At 49.1% G+C, this 23,501-nt stretch overlaps 1 protein-coding gene across 1 annotated transcript in view; it reads right to left on the bottom strand.

Annotated features, from left to right (window-relative positions):
- CELF5 (CUGBP Elav-like family member 5) overlaps window positions 1–19,259 on the bottom strand; it is a 57,233-nt gene extending 37,974 nt beyond the window's left edge. Inside the window, exons 1-2 of the mRNA XM_024221901.1 lie at window positions 19,001–19,259; window positions 7,695–7,777 (exon numbers count right to left, since the gene is read on the bottom strand). Of these exons, the coding sequence (XP_024077669.1) occupies window positions 7,695–7,777; window positions 19,001–19,259 (342 nt within the window). The remainder of the gene's footprint in view (window positions 1–7,694; window positions 7,778–19,000) is intronic.
- Between the last annotated feature and the right edge of the window lie 4,242 nt (window positions 19,260–23,501).

Genomic DNA, 23,501 nt, shown 5'->3' with positions numbered 1-23,501 from the left:
AGCGGTGCCGCTCACTTCCTGACAGCCAGGCTGCTGCAGCTCCTCTTTCCGAACGATGCAAATAGAGAGAGATAGAAAACCCTCCTACAACAACAACGCACACATGGAAAAACCAGGCCTGGCTGGAAATCCTCAGCAAAGCAATGATGAGGGGCCAGGGTTTGAGTGGGGAAATTTGCAGTGGGCTGAGCACATGTGAAGGCTGGTGTGTTCCCGCACATACGTGTGTATACGTGAGGCTGGGGAGGGCCCACATTTGTGCATGCATGGAAAATGTGTACGTGTATGTGCCATTGCATTGGGGAGCGTGGGCGTGTTTGGGAAGAAGTGTGTGTACGTGTGGGGGTGGGTGTCTTTGTTCACACGCGTGGGTGGGAGCCTGCTCAGAGAAAGACACCTCCAGCTGAACAATGTGCCCACGCTCTGCCATGGGCACTGCATACGTGCTTGTGCATTTCCACTTGGGGAGGGCACCCACTGGCGCGCAGGAAGAGAACACAGGCGTGCCCTTTGAGGCAGCATGTGGGAGCTGGTGTCGAGCTTCAGTCTTACTAGCTCTCCAGTTCCCAATGTTTATCTTGGCAGCCCATTTTCCCAATGTCCGTTCTATGCATGCTTCTGCTGCATCTTTCGGTTAAGCCCCTCTATTCCCCTGCTCTCCCCTTGGGCCGGATTCACCAGTGGAATAAGCCAATGGGATTCCCACTGAAGTGACTGTGAATTGCAGTCACTTCTTAGCCGGGGCTGAATCTGGCCCAGTGTCTTCATGCTGTGGTGCTGTTTCACTGTAGAATCATAGAATATCAGGGTTGGAAGGGACCTCAGGAGGTCATCTAGTCCAACCCCCTGCTCAAAGCAGGACCAATCCCCAGCTAAATCCCCAAATGGCCCCCTCAAGGATTGAACTCACAACCCTGGGTGTAGCAGGCCAATGCTCAAACCACTGAGCTATCCCTGTGCCAGCCCTGGTGTGTTCCCTGCATTGCTATGTTCTAGTGCTGGTGTATCCGTGAACAGCCCCCTCTCTGGTGGACTCAGGACTGGGGAAATGTGCGGGAGGCTGAGGATTTCTATTGAAAAAACCCACAAAAAGGGGACAGCACAGGCAATGGCTGTACAAGCTTCCCTCACCCTGCACTGATGCCGGGCCCAAATGATGACCTGCTGTGACCACCGCAGGAATGGAAGATTGGAGTCCAGCCTTCATCTCCATTCAAGCTTCAGGCCCTAAACCGAGCTCCCGAAAGCTTCCCCAGGCACTGTCAGTTGCAGCATCCTGGATGAGCACAGCTGGCTCAGTAGATCATGCATGGAGAGGCAGCTTTGGAGACATTGACCTAGGCCGGATTCACCCCAGCATTAGAGGTGAAAGTCTGGCAACCCCATGATTAGCTCCCTTCAAGCCAGCCAGTCCCACTCTGTTAACTGTTATCTCTGTTAACCCCAGTGCGTTGCCTTGCTCTGATTCGCATCAGCGCCAGATCAGGAGCAAGAGGCAAATCAGATGCCGTGTCCTTACGTTCTGGTGCTGCTCCTTGTGCACCATCCATAGGCGCCAGCTGTGCTGCATCTCAACCCCTGGTGCATTCCCAGCGTCTCTCTGCTCTAGTGTTGCTGCCTCCCTGTCATTTTCCGTTCTCGTGTCCCTGCGTTCCCAGGCTCTCACCACGTCCATGCATCTCCATACCCCCACTGCTGCTCTTCAACCTGCCCCATTCCCTGCTTGGATCAATACCAATTTCTGCCACTTATTTGCCTACCTTTCAGCAAGCCCTTCTTTGTTCTGCATAGATATAAAACTGATACTGTACCTTGCCAGAAGAATCACACTTTCCCCCTCCCCCCCCTTTTCCCCTCTTCTGCTTCAGGAGCAATTTTATGCAATTTGCAACTGTCTGGCTGCAAATGAAAAGAGACACAAAGCGTTTCTCCGAAATATTGAAAAGCTGGCTGCTTTTCCCTCAAATTTCACTTAGCGAGAAGCTTTAACTTTGGCGCGTGTGATCACTGCATGTCATTAATAACCTCTTCGGTTCCTTTCAGAAGTCTGTAAGTGAAGGCACAATCATGAATCAAAGGCATGGGTTATTGAGATATAATATCACTTCAACCAGCCAAGGGTAAGTGCACTGGGGAGCAAAGAGAGGGTGATGGCCACTGCACCTACATACTGATTGGCACCCTGTGAGTACAATAGATTAAGTAGAAGGCCAAGGGCCTGGTGCTCTGCTGCTCAGAACCAAAGATCCTGCCTCCATCCAGACCTCCTAGAGATACGTTTCTGAGCCACTTGTCACCCTCAACAGCATGATCTTGGGAAAGGAGTTTAGCTACTATCCATTTCTTTCTCAGGATGATCCGCTTCCACCGGGGTTGGGGCAGAGTCCGCAGGGCTCGTGGGACTTATGGAAAAGATTCCATCTTGGCTCTGAGGTTCCCCAGTCAGTCTGCAGGGCTGGGGAATTCGAAGTGGGAGGTTTGCAGAGCAGCTGTGGAATCCAGAGGCCAACTCCACATCTGGAGTAAAGGGCAGAGTTTTGGCGTGCCCTACATCCAATGCTGCGTAGGACCCAGCTCTGTGCCCGGCGTAGATGGTTGCCTAATGGGGCATCCACCTTGGCTACTAAGCCAAGGATGCATGGAAAATTATAGGTCAGAAGCTGCAGTGCCTGTGAGGCATTGGGGCCAGGATGAGCTGTTTAGCTCTCTTCAGTATTTGTGATGCTCCACTCGCTCTAGATCCCAAACACAATCAAAGAGGCCCACTTGGCCCAGCCTGGTATTATTCGAACTTACTCTGACTATCCGAGCTAGCCTGCCCAAAGCTGTTCCCGGAGTACCACGTGTTGCTTTGAATTCCACACAGTCAAGCCCTAGGATGCCTTAAAAATAAACCCAAATCCTCCAAAACCTTCCACTAGCTGGAAGATGGACCTCAGTCTATATTCAGTTCCGTGCCACCAGGATCTTGACTGACTGAATCGTGTTCCACTTGTTTTGGAAGAACTAGGCAAGTATTTGTTTAAGGTGATCTAGTCTCACCTGGCTAAAGGAGTTTGAAATCGTCTCTGGTTGATTTGAGATTTCAAGAGCCTAGGAGAAAAATTGAGAACCTGGTGCCAAGGGTGACTAGCTGAGACTCTATGGCACAGAATTGCAAAAACTGTACAGCAGCGAGAGATGAGACTGGCTTCTAGATAACTACAGAAGGCTCTGGAAACCCATCTTGGTTAGGGTTCCCAAAGCATAAGGGTCTTTGAGATATTGTCAGTTTGGATCTTGGCCATGCCCGGGGACAGTTTTGAACTTTTTTCATGTAGAATGAGCTAAAATCATTCCTGGTGCAATAAAATTGACCTCCAGGGTGTTATACTAGGGTGGAATTTAGGGTGTCACAGTGCATCGTATTTCCAGGGAGCATCTGATACAGCATCACTCTGAAACAGTACCTGTGAACGGTTCAACTATGGGGATGAAGAACAACATTTTTATGTTGGAAATAACAGAATACTTTGCCCTTGTATAACACTTTTCCTCTAAGGATCTCCAAGCACTTTTCCTTGCAAGCCAGGCAAGTATTGTCACCCCCCGCACTACAGTGGCTCCAATCCTTCCTCTCCAACAGTGTTCAGAGAAAGGCAACAGGTACTCAAAAGCCCCTAATCTGCGGCGTCCCACTGGGATCCATACTATCCCCTCTTCTCTTCAAAATCTACACGAGACCACTGAAAGAGCTAGTGAGATGCATGCACTCAGCTACCGACAATATGCCCATGACATTCTACTGTAGATCTCATTCTCAGCTGATGCAAACACCACGACTAACATGTCAGAATGTCGACTGGAAATTAGGGTTAGGGTTAGGTTGGATGGAGAACAGCTGGCTCAAGCAGAGCCCAGCCAAAACCGAAGTGATGCCATTCAAAAAGCAAAAGAACTGGCCGAGATGTTGAACTGGTCTACACCGAAAACTTAGGTTGATCTAGCTACATTGCTCAGGAGTGTGAAAAATTCACCCCCCTGAGAGAGTTAAGCTGACCTAAGCCCTGGCATAGACACTGCTAGATTGACAGGAGAACTCTCCCCGCCTCTTGGAGAGGTGGACTAACTACAGCAATGGAAAAACCCCTTCCGTGGCTTTAGCAAGTGTCTGCAGCACCGTAGCTGTGCCGCTGTAGCATCTGTACTGGAGACATGGCCCGTTGTCTCCATTTTCCAATGAACGCACATCGCCTCCATTCATCAAAGTGGGGTGAAAATCTCGAGGTCCCATTTGACTCCTCACTAAGCTTGGATGACCAGGCAGCACCAGTAGCTAAAAGCTTGCTAGGGATCTCCACCCCTTCTTCCCAGACCAGGATCTGGCCACAGGGATCCACGCACTGGTCACCTCCAGGCTGGATTACTGTGAATCACTGGATCTGAAACGGACTGTGCAGATGATGCACAGGCTCTGGCTGGTACAGAATGTGGCTGCCGGCCTTCTCCATGGCTCAGGCTGCCATGAGGACGTCAGACCCACGCTCCAGGCCCTCCGCTGGTTCCCAGTCAGTCCCGAATCCAGTTTAAGGCTTTGGTTTTAATTTTCAAAGCAATTCATTGATCACGCCTCGGCTACATTAAAGACTGCATTTTGATCATGAACCACTGCGACAGCTGCACCCCTCTGGGACAATGCAGCCCACAGAGCTCAGATCAAAGCACGCGAGAGCATTCTCGGTCGAGGGGGATCCGGCTCCGGAATAAACCCCCAGTGGAGACCAGGTGAACCCACAGGCTGACCATCTTTAAGAAATGCTGCAAAACCTTCCTCTTCAACTTGCCACCATACGAATGACACTCACAACACGGGCTTCCCCCCTTCTGTCCAGTAAACCCCAACCAATCACCAAAAAAAAAAAAAAGAAAATCAAAAACCTTACCGCAAGCAGAGTTGTGACCCAAAAGGGAAGGACTGCCCGAGACTCCAGGAAGTCCTCTGTGGACTTTACTATTGGTTTTACATGGAAGCTGCTCGGATACTACAGTGATGGACAGCAGAATAAACCCCCAATAGATTTTACATATGGATAAGATGAGATACCATAGGCTGGATTCCCATTTACACCAGGGCTGCCTTACACTGCCAGAGCTGTGCAAAGGGGCTGTAGTGTAAGTCAGAATAAGGCCCAGAGGGGGTTAAATGGCTTGACCAAGGGCACAGAGCCAACCAGCAACAGAGCTTGGAATAGAACTCAGGAGTCCTGGTTCCCAGTTCACCACTCTAGCCAAACTGCGCTCCTGAGAGCTACAAGAAAACAAATCAAGGCCATTCCTCTTTGATTCCAACCTTATAACCCTAGCTCAGGCTGAGAAATCCACAGATTAATACTCGTGTTCCTTAACGGTCAAGATCAATCACTGGTCTCTGTGTTGAGAGAGCCAATCAGGGGGCCAATTTGTGCCAACTGTGGTGATGGCTTTTGAGATCTGGACAGCTGTCCACAGGGAAGTGGACTGAAACCAACTAAATGCATTTTAGGCAGGCTATTAAACAGCCACCAAGCAACAACAAAATTCAACCACAACATGGGCTATATTAGAACCATGGACCAGGAGGTGAAAGGTTCCATATTCTGTCCTTGGCCACCTCTCCCTTTTCATTCTGAACCTGAAGCCCTCTAATTCTGGATTTTGGCTAAGGTTAGAGGAACCCTGCACTGAGGCCAGTTCATCCCAACGTTAACCCTGAAGCCCAATGATGACATAGTAATTGTTAACCATTTTGATACTGATCGGTTTAGGGACAGCCAGCAAGTGTGCATTTCCCACAATCCCCAGCAGCTACCTATGCCCCCCGCGTACCAAAAGCCTGACATATCCTCACATCGAGATGCCAACAACCTTCAGCTTCTCTGACAAAGCAGTTTTGCATTGTCAATTCAAAAATAAAATCTGCAGTTCTGTCAAAACCTGGAGATAGTATAAAATAACTTGCACTTACTCTCACACTAGGCAACGCAGGGGCTACCGCTCGTCCTGTTCTTTTTAGGTTTCATTCACTAGGAATCTCCATTTTGAGTGTAAAGGAAGCTGAAGCAGAATCCACAGGTCTTGCTGCCAAATCTAGGGCCCAGACTACCATGGAAGACACTGAGCCTTACTTATACTGTCTGTGGTGTTTGCTCTGCAGCTACTGTCCTGATGAAGTTCTTGTCCACCGCGTGTTGAGTTACAGCACTAAACCATGACCTGTATAATTTCTATACTGGTATAATGCTTCCTCCCTCTCTAGATCCCATGCTGGGCGAATGCTTGTGGAAAGTTATTACGCCTTATCCTGAATGCTAACTTATCCCCCGAAGAAAATTAAGTCAAATAATATTTAAGAATGTATTTCTCTTCGGCTCTCATCTGTGCCCTAAAATAACCTGGAACACCCACAGCCAATAACAGCAATGACAGCTTCCAAAAAAGACTCCATTAAGCTGTAATTAAGCCATGTGAGCTTTCCTGCCTATTGCAAACACAGATCCATGCAGCAAGCGAACAGTAAAAACTACGGGTGGCTCTAGGGGCTGGGGGAGGTGAGGGAAGCTTTCTCGTCCTGCAGGAGTTAAAGGGGAAATGTTATGGTTAAGAATTCCTAACCCCTCTCCAGAGATCCCTGGTTTACATTAATTATCCTGCTGCCTTAAGCGCTCAGGGTCTCCGGTGAGCTTCTGTCTATAAGTACCCGAGTCCTCCGCCTACTCACCTACAAAGGAATCTTTTCAGCGCACTTGTTCAAACCCCAGAGCAGGGAGAAAAGAAGCCCAGCCTAGCCAGGGTTCTTCTACCATCAGAAAATGGGGATGGCAAAAATTAAAAAAAAAAAAACAATAGCATCGCCTTGCAACAGAGAGGGGCAATCTGTGCATGAATATGGGTGAGCTGAGGGCTGATCCCCCCACACCTTAGAGTGTATCCATGTTGAACAATCCCTCTGGTCTCTCCATAGAGGTTTCATACTGACCATAGACAGCAGAAAGGGCACAGGGTATGGAGGGCTACCTACAGGCGTCCAGAATTCCCAGTCTCACCCGTTCAGTGGATTTCTCTTCTGAACGACGGGATGGGTCTGTGTATAAGCAGGGACATTTTTCCTCCGCTGTCTAGTCAGCCTCAGTAATTGAGCTCAACGTCACGTCAGGCTCTACACCGCGGCCCTGAACAACCGGGCCAGTCGCTCCGGCAGAGGAAACGTGCGAGGAGCTGTAGCTGATGTGCAAAGGAGCCTTGGGGAATCTGGGAAAAGGGTCCAGCATCACATGCCGTATCTCATTTCCTGCCCCACCTGACTCCTCCTCACAGGCTGCCCATCTAAAGAAAGTACCAGCTTCCTGTGCCACATCTTCCACCCTGTAACATGACCGTTTCCTGGTGATGTGGGTAAGCAGCATTAGACCCCGTTTTACAGATGGGGAAACTGAGGCACGGAGGAGCAAAGCGACTTGCTTGAGGTCATACAATAAGCCTCTAGTAGGGTCAGGAATCCAACCCAGGGGGTTTGCCTCCCAGCTCCCTGTTGTAAACACCAGACCAAGCTCCTCTTTGAGAGAGAGAGAGAGAGAGAGAGAGAGAAAAAGGAATCAAAGCCAGTGCTCCCTCCAGTTCGCGGCCCAGCTCAAGCCAAGAAACCCATAGATCATAATTCACCAACCACCGGGACTTACCCCTGGCAAAGTCTTCTGTTCGTGTAGCGCAGTCTGGGCTTTGATGGCTGAATCTCTGGCACAGTATGTGAGAAATGCACAACCTGCGGTGGAGACAGCAAATGCCAAATTAGACACACAATTGCCTCCATGTAACAACATAAAATCCTCCCCAACCCCACCCCCAAAATATCCACGATAACAACACATTCCATGGGTTCATGGGCTATGTGCATTGCCATCCCCCCACCCAGCACACAGACCCCTGCTCTAACCTTCCTATACTGAGTTCAGAGAGGAGGAGTCAAGCATGCAGGCAGCCCTGGTAGGCCCAAGTTTTTATCTAACATCTTTATTAAGTACCTGCAAGAAGGGGTGAAGCCTTGTTAATTAAAGGTGCAGATGTTACTAAATTGGGAGGTGTCGTAAAACACCAGGAACGAAACTAGATAAAGAATATAAAGGGGCATAGTGACCTGGGCCAGATACCTTGTCAAGGTATTTAGGCACGCACGGCTGCACTCAGTTTTGCAACGCCTAACTGATTTAGGAACTCAAGTCTCATTTTTCAAAGGGATTTGGCTAAATCCCCTTTTGAAAATGAGACGTAGGCTCCTAAATCTGTTCCGCGGGCCTAAATACCTTGAAAAATGTGGGCCTTCATCCAAAGCCCATTGGAGTCAAGGGAAAGGCTCTGTGGGCTTTGGATCAGATGGGTTAGCATCGCGGGCAGGAGAAATGCAAGCTGACACAGCCAGTGGAAGAAATAACCTGAAACACAGATATTCAATGGGAGGGTGAGGCTTGGATCAGCAATTCCAAAAAATACCTAAGGGGTCAGAGCAGGCAGCAATTTAGATACCAGCATGCCATGGTGGATGGGAGTGGAATGCGATTTTAGGCTGTCTATGCAGAAGTATCTTGTCCTGGAGCAGGAAGGGAATATACGGCAGCAGTGAGACGATGTAGCAAGAGCAGTCCTGGCTTTCCGTACCATACACACATACACACGCACTGATGGAAATTCAGAGAAAAGCAAGCACTACCAGTATTGCAGGGACTGATTTATGAAGAAAGATTAAAAGGGCCAAATAAGGATCAGAGCCTGAAGGCCTGACTCCAGATTCGACCCAGCATCTTTGGCTAAAATCACGACGAAAGGGGGAGAGAGGCTAGCCACCTACACTTATTAAAAAGGTATCATGCCCACGGAGAGAGAGAGAGGGATTGTTTTAGGATGCTCTGAGGTGGCAATGCTAAGAAAAACGGGATGAAGCTGAGCAATGAAAAAATGTGGCTGGTTATCAAGAAACGTTTCCTATCAGAGAGATTTATTAGACTGTGGAATAATCTCCCCAGGGAAGAGCCGGAAGCCCCGTCACTTGAGTCATTTCAGACAAAGCTGGGCAAAGCACTGAAGAATAGACTCCAATACAGGAATGCATATGCCCCCCCTCTCTCTCCCAGTCCCATTGGCATTTAATTACAGGGCAAATTTTGTCCTGTACGAAGGCAGGATTCATCCCTGTGTTAGTTAGGGCTCTCAGATTGCTACAAAATGTCTTCAGGGATAACCCGCAGTGCCAATCCGTGTCACAGATCTCCACTCACATGGCTTTGGCCCAGATAAGAGGCCTGATCTTGCAATCCAATCTCAACAAGCTTCTCTACACCCCAGCATTGAATCGATTCTCCCACGCTTTGCCCAGCCTAGTCTGAAATGATTCAAACTCAGGTAAGGGTTGCAGGACTGTGTCTATTCTGGCAGCCACCCCAGAGTCCCACATTGACTCATATGATTTTTCTACCATGCTGAAGCAAACTTTGCAGAACAATCACCACTCGAGTGTCCTTATCCCACATATGGCAACAAGATTAAGCTGCCCTCCTTACATTCTGCATCCAATAAATTGCCTCTGCTAAACAAATTATACCTGGCTCTGTAGCTCTTGCTAGAAAAACAGCACATGAATATTAAACATATCCGACAGGTAATTAAGACTCCTTGCCCAGCCTTTGAATTGAGGATGCATCGTGCCAGGCTCGGTCTCAAGATTAGCAACTAATTTAACTAAGGAACACGGGACTGGGAAAAACACACACACACACACACTCGCTTCCTATGCCAAATGCAGTATCTGGCGGGATCCTTCGTGAAAACACAGGCTGACAAGTATCCCAAGGTTTTTGAATCCACCCATTCCTCTGACAGCTGTAATGTGGACCAAAGGTGAAATACTCAAAAGTGCCTAAGTGACTTAGGCATTAAGTCCCATTTTTAAAAGTAACTTAGACACTTGGGAGCCTAAGTCCTACATATGTAGGCTCCTAAGCACCTAAGTCACATGGACTGAGGTTGCTGAAGTGATTTAGAATCTTTTGAAAATCCCCCCCAAGTTTACGGGGCAGGGCCTGTTCAACCTGCATGTTCAAAGAGAGCCTGCGTCCGCTTGTGTCTGTGTATTGTGTATTATAATTATCTGTATTGCTGTACCAACCAGTGGCCCCAACTGAGTTTGGGCTCCCATTGAGCAGGTGCTCTACACACCTATAGTGAGGAGATTATCCCTTCCTCTAAGTGTTTACAATCTAGCAAGACAAGACAAAGTGCGGGAGGGGAACCAGAGGGAAAGTGACTTGCCCAAGGTCACCCAGCAGATCGGTGGCAGGGTTGGGAACTGATCCTAGCTCTCCTGACTCCCAGTTCAGTACCCCTACCCCCATTGGCCGACTGGGAGGCTCTGGAGACGGAGGCAGAGCGAGAATTATGGAAAGTGCCAGCAGCTGTAGACCTAGATTTTCCAAGTGCATTTTAAAGGCCTAACTCCTGATCCCAGTGAAGTCAATGGGGAACTAGCTGCCAGGAGATGAGGATTTGGGCCGAGGTGCCCATTTTAGCAGGGCTAGTGCACAGAATTCCACGCGCAAAGCCAGAAAGTTATTTCTATGGGCAGCTAAAATATGGGATTTGCAAAGCCCAGTTGCACAAGACGTAATCCTGAGAAGTGGCGAGCACTCACAACTCCCATTGACTTCAGCTTCGGGTTCTTACGTCTTCCACACTGCACATGTGACCTACAGCCCGATATTTATTCTAGCTTATATATTTCAGGTATCTGTGTGTGGATTTAGCACTAGTGATAGGTACCTGGAGACTGAAGCCCGCTTTCTCCACAGACTGGGTACAGTATGGGCAAGGACCACGTGAGTCTTCCACAAACTAGCCAATCACGATGCCCCCACCCCAAGCTAGAGGTGCCTTGGGGAAAAGGCAGTATAATCGCGGTGGCCCAAGTTCTGTGCTGGTTTTTGCAACATGGGTATTTGTTCAGTGAGAACTGGACTGAGATCAAACTCATTTCACAGAAACCACCAAACAGCAATCGTATGGCATGTCGCAATTTCCAGTCGCTGCCAGCCTGGGTTGGATTTGAACTCCCAACCAAGCGGCGACAGACTCAACAGTCTGCTGCCAACGCCCTGAGCAATCCTCGTCCAACAATTTCACGGACACACTTGTGCATCTGCAACTGCATGATGGCCAACACCCAATCTGGTTATGAACATATATGCCCCCTTCTACACACGTTTCGGGGCGAATAGCATTGACCTTCTTCCTCCTCTTCCTTCACACTACAGCCCTATTAGCTAGATCCATAGATCTGAAACTGCTTTACCAAAGGAAAGCCAGTATCATTATTTACAGAGGGGGAAAACCGAGGCACCAAGCGGGGAAGTGATTTGGCCAAGCTCATCAATGGATGTGGTATAGAACCCAGGTTTTCTGCATCCGTGTCTAGTGCTCTCTCTCCTGGACAGCACTGCCTTCAAAGCTAACCGGGGACTTACTAAGCGAAACACTTTGTTTTAATTAGCACTGAAATTAACCTCTTGTTATACTTAAAATGTCTATTGATCTGGAACATTTTCATAGAGTCATAGATTCCAGGGCCAGAAGGGACCAATAAGCTCCTCTAGTCTGACCTCCCTGAGAACTTCCCCAAAAGGATTCCTACAGCAGATCTTTTACAAAAACATCCCCTCTTAACTGCAAAATTGCCCGTGTTGGAGAGTCCACCATGACTCTGGGTAAACTGTTCCAATGGTTAATTACCTTCGCTGTTAACATTTTAACCTACCTGTCACAGCAGTATGGAGGTGTTGGATAGACTATCGCCATGCATTCTTCCCCCACCTCCTCTAATTCCGCATGGACATTAGATTTTGTTGCTTGCCTCTTAAAGTACCCAGTTCTCCGAACCAGTATTAAAAAGCCTTTCCCCCTCTACCTCTATCTGTAGGGTAAAATGCCAGCTGTTCATCTCTCCCTCCACGCTCACCACCCACGAAACACAGGAGTTCACTGGAATGTATATAGGCAGATTTGGCCGCCTTTTTGTATTTATTTGAACTGCAACGTATAGATCAATCTCTCTCCAAAAAAAATAAGCTCTCTGTTATCTGAATAAGTATGTGTGAGCGGATCAGACACAGATAAGGGGTGTCTGTTATAACTGTGTGTTGGATGGCGCAAATCACATTGTTGGACAACGTTTCTCTGCAGTGATGACTTAATTTGCTTCCTTCCCGTTCCCTCCCGGCCACACACACCCTGCCCCTCTCCCCCACCCATGCACTTTGTCCCAGTTAGGGTGACCAGACAGCAAGTGTGAAAAATCAGGATGGGGGTGGGGGGGTAATAGGAGCCTATATAAGAAAAAGATCCAAAAATCGGGACTGTCCCTATAAAATCGGGACATCTGGTCACCAGTTGATTGCAAGTTATTACAGTTGGCTTTTTAACTAGAGGTGGGACTGCACCAACCCTCTCATCTCTAGACAGAACCAGCCCCCAGACTCTGGCTAAGTTCAGAACCTACATCAGGATCTGCAGCCCAAACTTTGCCGGCTCAGGCCCTATTTTTAACTTAGGATAAAGGAGATTTTAAAAAGCAGCAATGAAAACATTTTCTAAACATGTTTGCAATCCAATCAGCCCCTTGGTAATTTGATTTGGAGGAAATGGCAAGTGAGGCCCTGCAAGCAGAGGATTGACGGTACTGAGGTCACTGGGAGTTTTGCCAAGGGCTTCAGTGGGAGCAGGATTAAGCCCAGATACCAAGGTGAGAGGCACTTTATACATGTGCATTATAATACTAAATGCTGAATGTTCCTACACAGATGGTCACTTCCCTCCAGGGCTGCCCCCTTATTGCTGCTCCCTACTTACAGCTGGAACAGATTTGGGGCCGCCTGTTGAAACCATTTAAGTGCTCTTGTGCTCCAAACTGGGGGGGCACCATTGCCTTTTGGGGGGCACCAGCTCAGCAGCATCCTTTTGAAAAGGCTCTTCTTACCATACCATCCACTCCCAGGGCCCCTAGGAGTCCCTGATCATTTCGCCCCAACCCGTGGAGGCAGGATTCACTGCTGCGGTTCAGGAGCTTTCTCTACTTCAGTTGCACCTACGTCCTGGTCAGGAACGCTGAGGGGGATCTTGCCAGGATGTTCTATTCCTTGCTGCCCTATTATGTAACTGTCAGGGAAACGAGAATCGCCCCTTGTCCCTAGAGAGACATGGCCGATTGCAAACTGATTCCTGAGCGACAGCCCCCAATGCCATCGCCAGTAAAACTCCAGCTGCATTGTATCCTTCGGTCTGGACTCAGAGTTCGGGAGAGCCTGGGGAACGTAACAAAGCCGTAGGAAAACAGACATCTGGAGCAGAGAAGTTCCTCTCCCCGAGTCAGGGTTCCCATTTTCCTTGTGGAAGGCAGGTGTCTCTGGTTCCTAAAACTTCAGTCTGAGATGACCACCTTGGATTTGAGGAGGGACCCACTCAAAACCAGAGTCGGAGGCGATGTGTAAAGAGGTATCAGTGGGGGTGAGTCGAAGACTAAGCCAGTTGACGTTAGGTTTTCTCGGGTAACATTTCCCACCATTGCTAAGGCCAGTACACCCCCACCACCACCACGACCAGGGGTAGGGCTCACGCGGCTGAAGGCGGTTTTAACAGCGTGTCAGCTAACCGTGCTCAGACGGGGGCTGCAGGATGTGGTGCTAAAAATGCTGTTGGCCATGGAAGCCTTTGCTATACATGGTTTCTACTCTTTTCTCCCATTCTGCTACCACTAGCTGAAACACTGGAGAATCTGCCAGTACGTGGCCTCACGTAGACTAGGCTGCAGTGGGAAAAGAGACATTACACTGCCTTAGACTCACCTGTGAATTTGATCTGGAGATGGTATAGGTAAGCCTCTGATTTTCCTAAATTAACCTTCGAACCAGACAGCTTGACCAAACCCCTTCCACTCTTTGGATCAGGGCTAGCTTGTGGGTGTAATAAATAGAACAGCACTTCGTGTGTGGAGTATGGCACCACCCACCAGCGGCTCAAATACGCAGAGCAAGAGAGGAGTGGAGAGACCAAGAAACCCTGCCCCTAGGATGCAGGAACTACTCTGTGGTCCTGCCGCTAGTTATTATGGAAGCCCTGGGAAGAGAATCCAGCAACACTTCCCGTTCCTGCCCCCGCTAGCCAAATGCTCTCAGAGCATCCAACAGGAAATCCCAGGCCAGGCTATCAGCCCCCATTGAGATGATCAGAGATGGCCCATCGCTGTGTGGCACTAACGCTGAAATGTTAAGGAGTCCACTAGATGCTACTATAGGAGTGCTTATTAATAATGATATTGGACTCGGTTGCCCTACAGCACCCACTGTCTAAGATCCTCGAAGCACGTTACAAACGTTAGTTAAACCTCACAACAAGATAAGGTGAGAAAATGTCATCAGGCCCTGAAACGCAGCAGCTGTTGAACAGCCTGCGGCAATACACAGAAGTTTGGGGCAGCAAGTGAGGAATGTGGTATAGGACTGAAACAGCAGGGTGGGGGCTACGCAGGCAGACCATTCAAATGTGGTCAGCACCGAGAGGTTAACTGCCTTACGTTTATAAAGCAAGGCATGGGATCTTTAATGATGACAAGCAGTCAGCATCCCAACTGTAGCCAGAGGCTTAGTACGGATAGCGGGGAGAGCAGTCCAGACTGTGTGACACCATCAACGCTTCCTGTAGCGCCGAGGTCTTCCAGGGACATCAGCATCCCAACACGATCTAACCTTGTCTAGCTTGCGAGATCTGGCTGGATCACAGCAAAGGATGGCTGGCTCCTCCCGCACTGGCTACTGGAATGACGAGCCCCGGCTACATCCTAACGGCTACTGCTGTCACCGATAGCCTAATGCCTGTATTAATAAAGGCTAATGGTATGTTTGAGACTCATGTCTCCAGATCTTTGGTTGGCTCAAGGAAAGGGAGTATTCAGGCCTCCATTGCTGCATAATCAATCCCACTGATTTCTTTAACGGTCTTAAGCATGTCAACCTGGCATAAGGGGTCAGGTTTATAAAGCAGCCCCCACTCCTACCAGCACACGGAACATGAGCTGAAAACACAGCGGTGGAAGGGTGTTGCTGCCTCCTCTGCCCATGGCCAAACCATGGCACTCTCTGCCTATTCACACACCCAGGTTTAGACTGTTCCTCTGCCATTTCCTCCCTGGGGTCCGGTTCGGTATCTCATGCTTCACAGCCTCTCTCCTTCCCCTCCCATAGACTCCGTCATGAAATCCACCCAGGAAAGCACGCAGCAGATGCTCTCACAGAAACCTCTGTGAGCCCAGTTCTGGAATTTAAGGCCAAAGATTTTAATCGGACTCCCCCTCCTCGTCCACCTCCCCCAGCGTATGTGAAAACACTTCCCTGCTCTTCCCATGGAAATAGCAGCTCGATGACAAATATTGCCATTAATATGCAAATATATCTGCCATCATTAACATAAATAGAAAAACTGCATCATGAATAATATCAGGGGGAACTGGAGCAATATCAACTACCGAATAGGTTGCTGAGGCATTAATATTCAGCCACTAATATGAATATATAACCATTTCGTAATAGCATTGACTTTAAGGCACTAATTCTTATACAGGAATGAAGGACCCTCCTAGAGCAGTGAATTTGTCAGTTCTCAACAGTAAAGGAAGGTGAGGAGAGCTCTGAATGTGAGCCCACGAGAAAGGTAAGGTGCCCTGCTGCTCTAAGGATGGGTGATGGCCCCGGCCTTCCACTGATTGTGAGCTAGGAAACTTTGGGCACCTAGCCTCCAGCCCCTACCTTTCTTTGCAGCTGCAGGTGCCTGCCGGACCCAAGCCTATGAGATCCTGACCGTCCTCAATTCCCACTGAAGTTGATGCCGGTGGAGGTTCAGCAACTTGAGGGATGAGCCCTGTTATTATTTGGGGAGGTGAACGACCCAACTTAAGCCACGGGAAGTCCACTCACCTTCCACGCCTATGGCGACCTTATAAGCGAGGGTATCAATAATAACAGAAAAACGAGTAACGGTGAAACCTGATACAAGGAAATCAACCCAAACTTTCTATTTGTATAAAACAGGGAAGGAGGAAGAACCCAGAAGCCCTGGAAACAACCACAGTGATAACCTGAACTTTCAAATGTCTTTCCCTGGAAAGAAGCATCGAGAGCTAAACAACATCCCAGCAACGCCTGTATCCTCTCAAAAATGTCAAAGCCAGAGGGATTTTTTTGGGGGGGGCCTACTCGAATCCTGCGTTTAGCAGCAAGTTAATGTCACAAGGATTTGGCTAATACCAACGCTGCCCCCTCTAATTTCCATATCTGAGCAGCAGATCCCTGGAATCTGCCTTTAGCCTGACCTCAGCCTACAAACGCAGCCTATATTTAACATGTCGATTGTAATGAAATGTGCGTTTGCGTCGTGCCCCCACCCCATCCACCTCCTCGCTGTGTTTTAAAGGCGGGTTGCTGTCAGATGGTAACAGGTTTGTTCAGAGACACCCGCGTGCGCGCACACACAGACAGATGACAGTTTTATTCTGAAATCCTGATTGAAGACAGCAACACTCCCTGGGCTAAAGTCAGCCATCGCAGCTCCTATTGGCTTCAATGGGAGATGATTCCCCCTTTACACTGGAGCTGAATTTGGCCCTTTGTTTGGACAGATACTTGTCTTCTGTTAATAACACTTCCTTTTGTCACCCTTTCCTCTGTTGGGCTGGCAACAATCAGATGTCCCTGGAGGAATGTTGGCACTTGAAGCTATAGGGTGTTTTGCTTTTCAGAGCTACACCCTAAACTCAAAACCAGCTGCATCAGAACTGATCTGGGCTCCCCTTCCCTCCAATGAAAACCCCCATATCATGACACCACAAATCATTTTAGGGCATAGATGGCCAGGCCGATTGCTGACAGCTTTAAAGGTATTTACTGCACGGTCTCTGCCATTTAGCTTTAAACCTGTCAAGCAATGGGGCTTCCACAACCTGTGTCAGGTCTTTCAACAAACAGGTTCTTTGATTTCTCTACCATCCCTTTAGTGGTGGTGATCAGAGTATTCTAAACTTGGAAACATCTACCCAGGGCCAGGCTTAGGGTGGACATGGATTCAAGCCACAGACCTGATACTCTGAAAACAACAAGCTTTTAAAACATCCGATTTAAAAAATAATAATAATTACAGCCTAAACAACATGCTTTCCAAAACTTGTTGGCATGCTAAAGCTTCTAGGATAATCAGAAGCTCAGGATGGCCTTTCATCCACTCTAGATACTGCTGTGAAGAATAGATTTGCAGTTTATAATCTTTGTTGTGCAGATTTTAAAAACTGCAGCATTATAGCCTGGTAGGAGGTTCAGTACCATAGTCCAGGGACTGCTGGTCTTCCACTTTGGAGACCGGCTTCCACATCTGCTCCAGGCCTTAATTGCAATGAGTTTTTGTGATCTCAGCCTAGTCTGTCCTGTACATCTGTCCACATAAAAAAACCCAGCCATGCAATTTGTCATGACTGCTTGTCACCAGGCCCAATAGCAAAATACAGAGGTGCTGCAAATCAGGACTGAAGGGACTGGCACAGCTATGAAGAGGGTGGGGGGTTAGGAGAGCAGAGGATGCTGCAGGTTAGAACCAAGGGGCGTTGGATTATTTATGTGACACAGCTTTCCTTGCTACCCTCAGTCAGGGGAGCCTGGGACTAGAATAAGGGTTTGGCAGGCTGGGGCTGAGGTGGATTGGCAGAACAGGGGGACAAGGGGAACCCTGGGTACCTTCCCACACAACCACCGCTTGGCTGTCCCCAGCACTACCATTCCTTCACTCCAATTCCATTCCCCCAAATCTGGAAAGGGGAAGTGGGGTGGCAATCCAACTTCTCCATTTACCCTATTGTAAAAAGATGACTGTGTATATCATTCATGTACACTGAAATATCATTGTCTAGGAGAGCCCCACACATGAGCAACCAGAAGGCTATAATCGCAGACATAAGTTTCACAATAAACAGTTTTACTGGTATATATTGAATGTACTCAAACAAAATTCCCATTATACGCATGGTGCTGTACAGTAAATGTCTATAACCGTCTATGTATAAAGAGAGTCATTTTTAGCACTATATAAATATCGCCTAGCTAGATAACGTGATTTCAAAGCTATAACGTGGCTGCTATTTTCTATAAGTCTTAAGGTTTCAAGGGGTCTTCCACACACCCTCCTCCTTCTTCTTGTTATACTACTATATTCTACAGTAGTGGACCAAAAAAACTACAGCTCACAGAAATGTTACTGCAGCATCTTGGGTCGATAATCTTGAGGGGGGGAGGGATTGGAATGAGGTTCATCTATGAAATCATCCAATGGTTCACCCTAAATTAACTTGAGTATAAAGGGGGGAGGGGATATTCCCCTTCTTTGGGAGGAGATCTTTGGCCAGAATAGGACCTGGGAAAAGGAGCGAGATCAACAAGGAAAGGCATCGGGCCCAGAAGGCATTGGAAGAAGTGTTAACGATATGTCACCGATTTCCCCAGACCCAGGCACAACCCCATTTCTTTGTGGCTCCAAGCCTGGCTAGAGCAGAGAGAGAGAGTCTGATAGTCTGAGCCTGGCAGCAAGAGGAGGGTCGAAGCCACCAGGGCCCCTTTGTGAACCTTACAAATGTAATTCTGTGAGGGGGGATTAAAAGTTCCCAGGCAGCTCCTGTCAAAAGCCTAAATGAATGAAAGGCAGGGGCTGAAATCTGCCAGCGCCCCAGAAAGGAGAGGAGGTGGGGAGGAGAAAGGGGCTGGGGACGCAGGGGGGCAGAGGGGGCTCTGGGAGTTGGGGGGGGGCAGAGGCTGGCAGGGAGGAGAAGCTGGAAGGAGGGAGGGTAGGCAAGAGAAGGGAGACATGAGGCAGGGAGATGGCTGGAGGAAAGGAGGATGCTGAGGGAGGGGAGGCTCACCCTTGTGCATGCCGGTGTAGCGGTCCTTGAGCACGGTGAGCTCGTAGATCTTGCCGAACTGCTCGAAGAGGGGCTTGAGGTCCTTCTCCTCCAGGTTGCGGGGGATCTGCCCCACGAACAGCTTGATGGCATCCAGGTCCTTCATGCTGTCCGGCTGCGCGGGGGGGTCCGAGCTGCTGCTGCTGCTGCTCATGGGGGAGGCTCTGGGCTGCAGGAGCTGCGGCTGCCTCCTCGCCTCGCCCTCGGTGAGTCTGGCCATTCCCCGAGCCCGGCGCAGGTTGCAGACGGCAGGAGCGGACGGGGGAGGAAAGAAGCTCTCAGCTGGAAAGGGCTCAGCCGCCAGCGGCGGCAGCATCAGGACCACAAAGAGCCGCTCCACAGGGACACCTGCCGGCCGCGGCGCGGAGCTGCAGCCTCGAGGAGGCAGGCACCCGTCCCTGGGGAGGCCATGCCTGCCTGGGGCTGCAAACCAGGCAGGGACCCTGCCCCAGGGGCTGCCAGTGCGGCTAGCCTGCAAACCCTGCAGTCAGCGCACGCTGGAGAGGGAGGGAGGCAGGGACCATGCCCCAGCCGAGGGGGGGAGAGGGGCAAGGCTGCCAACGATGCAATCCGTGCAACCTATGGGATGGGGATGATGGATGATGACTGCATCTTCGCCCCCCCCAGACTGAGAAGCACTGCACCCCCAGGGAGAATAAAACCTACGCCCCCTTCCTAGGAGAGAAGAGAACAATGCCTCTTAGAACCCAAACACTCCCTCCAGTCTCCAGGGTAGAGAACAATACCCAATATTGGCAGCGGGGAAGTCCTGCCCCTCACAAACTGGGGAGAGGAACTCATGGGACAGCAGCAAGGAATGGAGATCTGTAAACCGCAGTCCATTTCGTGCCATTCTAGAGAAAGACGGATGGCTAGCGCTGGGAAAGAGGGCTAGGAAAGCCCATGCACGTTGGGCAGAACCAAGGTGCCCGAACCCTACACTGACTGGAGGAAAGGCACAATCCAGAACAGGCTGGAGAGTTGCATAGGCAGTCTAGAATTTTTCAGACTGGAGGAGGAAGATGCAGTCCAGGAAGAGGATGGAGTCTGGATGCACATTGGAAAATCAGATAGGCTGGGGACAGCAAAGGGGAGGGGGGATAATCTAGTACTACGCTGAGGAGGACCACAGTCCAGAATCATGCTGACTGGATGGGAGAGAGTCCAGAACCTTTCAGCCTGGAAAGGGAATGCTGTTGGAATCATCTCAGCCTGGCCAGAGAGACAAAATCTAGAACAGCTCCGTGACGACTGCATCGAAACCATCCAGGCCTATTCAGACTGGAAAGAGGAACCATGTACTTCGGGGCTGGGCCCAGCCCACAACTCTGCAAAATACTGGAGAACAATTTACAACACAACACAATTCAGCCTGGATTGAAGCCCCACAAGCCAGACCCATGCAAATGGGAAAAGAGGACCACCTTATGTAATCTAGACACCTGCGGCTTGGGTAAGAGGGACACAAAAAGAGCAGGCAACCTGGCACAAAACAGATTCAGCTGCTACCTAAAGATTTTGGTGGTGGGGGGTCAGTGGAAAGCAAGTGTATGTTGAAAATGGAGAGTTTAATTTTCAGAGGCCCCAAGCCCCAGACAGAGCCAGCTGGGAGTGCTCAGCACCAATGAAAAATCAAGCCCACGGTTCTTAGATTGTGAGAGGGGCTGCTGTGAGTGGCATTTCTAAGGTTCCTAGAACCGTAATGTCTATGCTCCAGCTGTTGGTGACACCGCAGGCACCAGCATCTTCTACAAAATAAAGGTCCAATCACAATTTGTATAGGAGGTGTGAGGTAAGGACAGATGAGAGAAATATCTTCCTACTGAATCCCTATCTGAAATCGCATTGTTCATACCCTCAGCCCTCCCCACCGCTACTGTAGCACCATTGTCTGTAGGTGGAGAGCCAATTCAGGCTAGAAGGTTTATTTACCAAGTCCCTGTCCAAAGAAGGAAGCAAGCGGTAATACATTGGAATCACGCCCTATGACACAGAGTAGCTTCGATGTGTTATGTTGAGGCGGAAGGGGGCTGGAAGCCGATGTGCTCTGTGCAATATGGGATATAGTTTCCCTGGGGATATTCTATTCTCTTTATAAAATTGGTCTGCCCCTGTCAGGCCCTGTCCAGACTGCACCTGATCTGTCAAAGCTGGTAGTGCTAACCATGTTTAAATGCAGTTTCACTAGCAAGATGGGTTCCCCTGAACAACGTGAACAGGGATTTTTTTTTTATATAACTGTGTTATCAGACTCACATTGCAGACTACCTAAGGGATGCAGATCTACCTTCAGCCGGGCAAATGTATCTGCTAGCCCTAGTGTGCAGCCCAGCACACATCCTCAGTCCCCCGGGGACATGGCCCTGTGTGCCTCCCCATTACCTGTGGATACAGCCCCATCACCACAGGACAGCACCCATGTGCATCGCTTCTGCGGCACAGCATGGCTCATATCTCCATGCCCATGCGTTCCAGCCTGGCATTCTTCCATAGCATTGCTGAAGATAAATGGCTTATCTACCCTAGGGTTGGGAAGGAGGGAGGGAGCCTGATTGTTTTACACACAAATGGAATGATTTGCAGAGGTGCTGAGCTCCCATTGACTTCAGCAGGGGCTGGAGGTGCTGAAAATATCAGTCCAAAAGGCTTTGCAGGAGGAGTGTGAGGCTGGCACCAAAAAACCCTGCTTTATGGCTCTGTTTTAGAAGCTTTTTGTCACCTTCCAGGACTCTCACCTGAATCCTGCAGATAAACCGAAGCAGCGATTTGAAGAGGGGAGGAGGGGAGCACATTACCCAACATGTAGCAAATGCGACACATCTTCACACTAGGAAACGCAGTCCCCCCATCCCCTGTATGTACACACAAACACACACACCTGCCCACCCTCCCCAAGTGCAGGCAGGATGAAACACTTCCAACACTTTCAAGTCTGATTTAACTCAGAGAGCAACAGGCACAGGCCCCAGCCCCTGTCGTGGCCTAGCCTCAGGGCTGATTCAGTGCTGCCAAACCTGCAGCTGCAGGAGGTGCCACCCCACCAGGTAGAGGGTGAAATGCTAATGGGATGTTCAGTACCCAGTAAGACACAGCATGGGCTGAGAGCTTGGTGAGGATAATTACTTGAGTCACCCTGGGGAACCAGGGTCGCCCCTTGTTAGCTCAGTGTTGGCCGGAGCACACTACACATTGCCCTCTCCGCATGCTTAACAGGAAACCTCCATCTACTATTCCCCTAACTCCCAGCCCGGACATATGCTGCAGGTCTGAACGTTTTCCTTTCAGCCCTGGCTGCCCCCCGCCACCTGAATCTCCTATGCCCTGGGTTGGCAGGTGTGAGAACCTCGCATAGCAACTGTGGCGTTTGCAGCTTATATATTATCAAATGGAGCCGGGCAGTACTACCGTACTTAACCTGACCAGTGTCCATGGGCCATCTCTCAATGACTCCTAGTTACAGAGCAGCAATCAAGACAGTCTCCATAGAGGCGCTTTCACTTCAGAAGCCAACATCATCCCTAAAAATCAAAGTAAAAACTAAAAGCAACACCCCCCCACACACACATCAGCCACTTCTCTTCAGTCCTTTGTTGCATAGGCCACCAGAGATCTGCCATCACAAACCTTGCCACTAATCCAAGCAGTGGTATCCATAGGAAGACTGTATCTTTTGGGGTCGCTCTGCCCAAAAATGGAAATATTACAATCATCCCTGACCGCAGAGTAAGACAGGAATGAGAATATTGCTGGTAAATAATAAAAGATAGCAGCTGTCAACAAGTGCCCTGAAACAGTTCGCAGAATAAGGTACAGAATTATATACCAAAGCAACAGGATTAAGGAATAAATAATAAAAGATAATAGTTGTGGAATTACTAGGAGTATCAGAGGGAGACAGGAAATGAGTAGGCATATGCAAAAGAGACAAGATATGGTTGGTTTTCAAACAGAGGGCAAGTCTCTCATACCAGACAGTGGCAAGGTTGCAGAGAGGCACAGAAAAGGAGGCTAACATACACATGTGGATGATTGTGCACTAAGGAGGAAAGAGCAGATCCCAAAAGGAAAAGCAGCCCTTTAAAAAGTTGTTAAAGGAAAGGAAACCCCGCACAGTGCAGGTGAAAGAAGTTTCACTGCTAATAGAGGGACATTTGCAGATGATCGAAACCCAAATTTGATCCCAATTTCTTTTCAGCATGTGCCAGCAATGTGAGAATAGGAAAGCATACAGTTACTTTGATTTACAGGTGAGCTTAAGCCAATAGGTCTAGGGGCCCTATCCTGTGCCATTAAAGTCACTGATGCTTTGGAGATCAGGTTCTAGATTTGTAAGATGCACTTTACATTAAAAAATCATACAAACACCCCCCCCCCAATCTTTCAAGATAGCCAAACAGGCCATCTTCCCTTATCCACCGGTTCCCACGGAAAGAGGAGGGAGGAAGAAAGTATGTACTCCTGG

This window comes from Terrapene carolina, unplaced genomic scaffold (genome assembly GCF_002925995.2).
Source record: "Terrapene carolina triunguis isolate 2854851 unplaced genomic scaffold, T_m_triunguis-2.0 Scaffold194, whole genome shotgun sequence".
Lineage (NCBI taxonomy): Eukaryota > Metazoa > Chordata > Testudines > Emydidae > Terrapene > Terrapene triunguis.
Note: the sequence above shows the minus strand (reverse complement) of the source record. Positions and strands in the feature narration are given on the sequence as shown.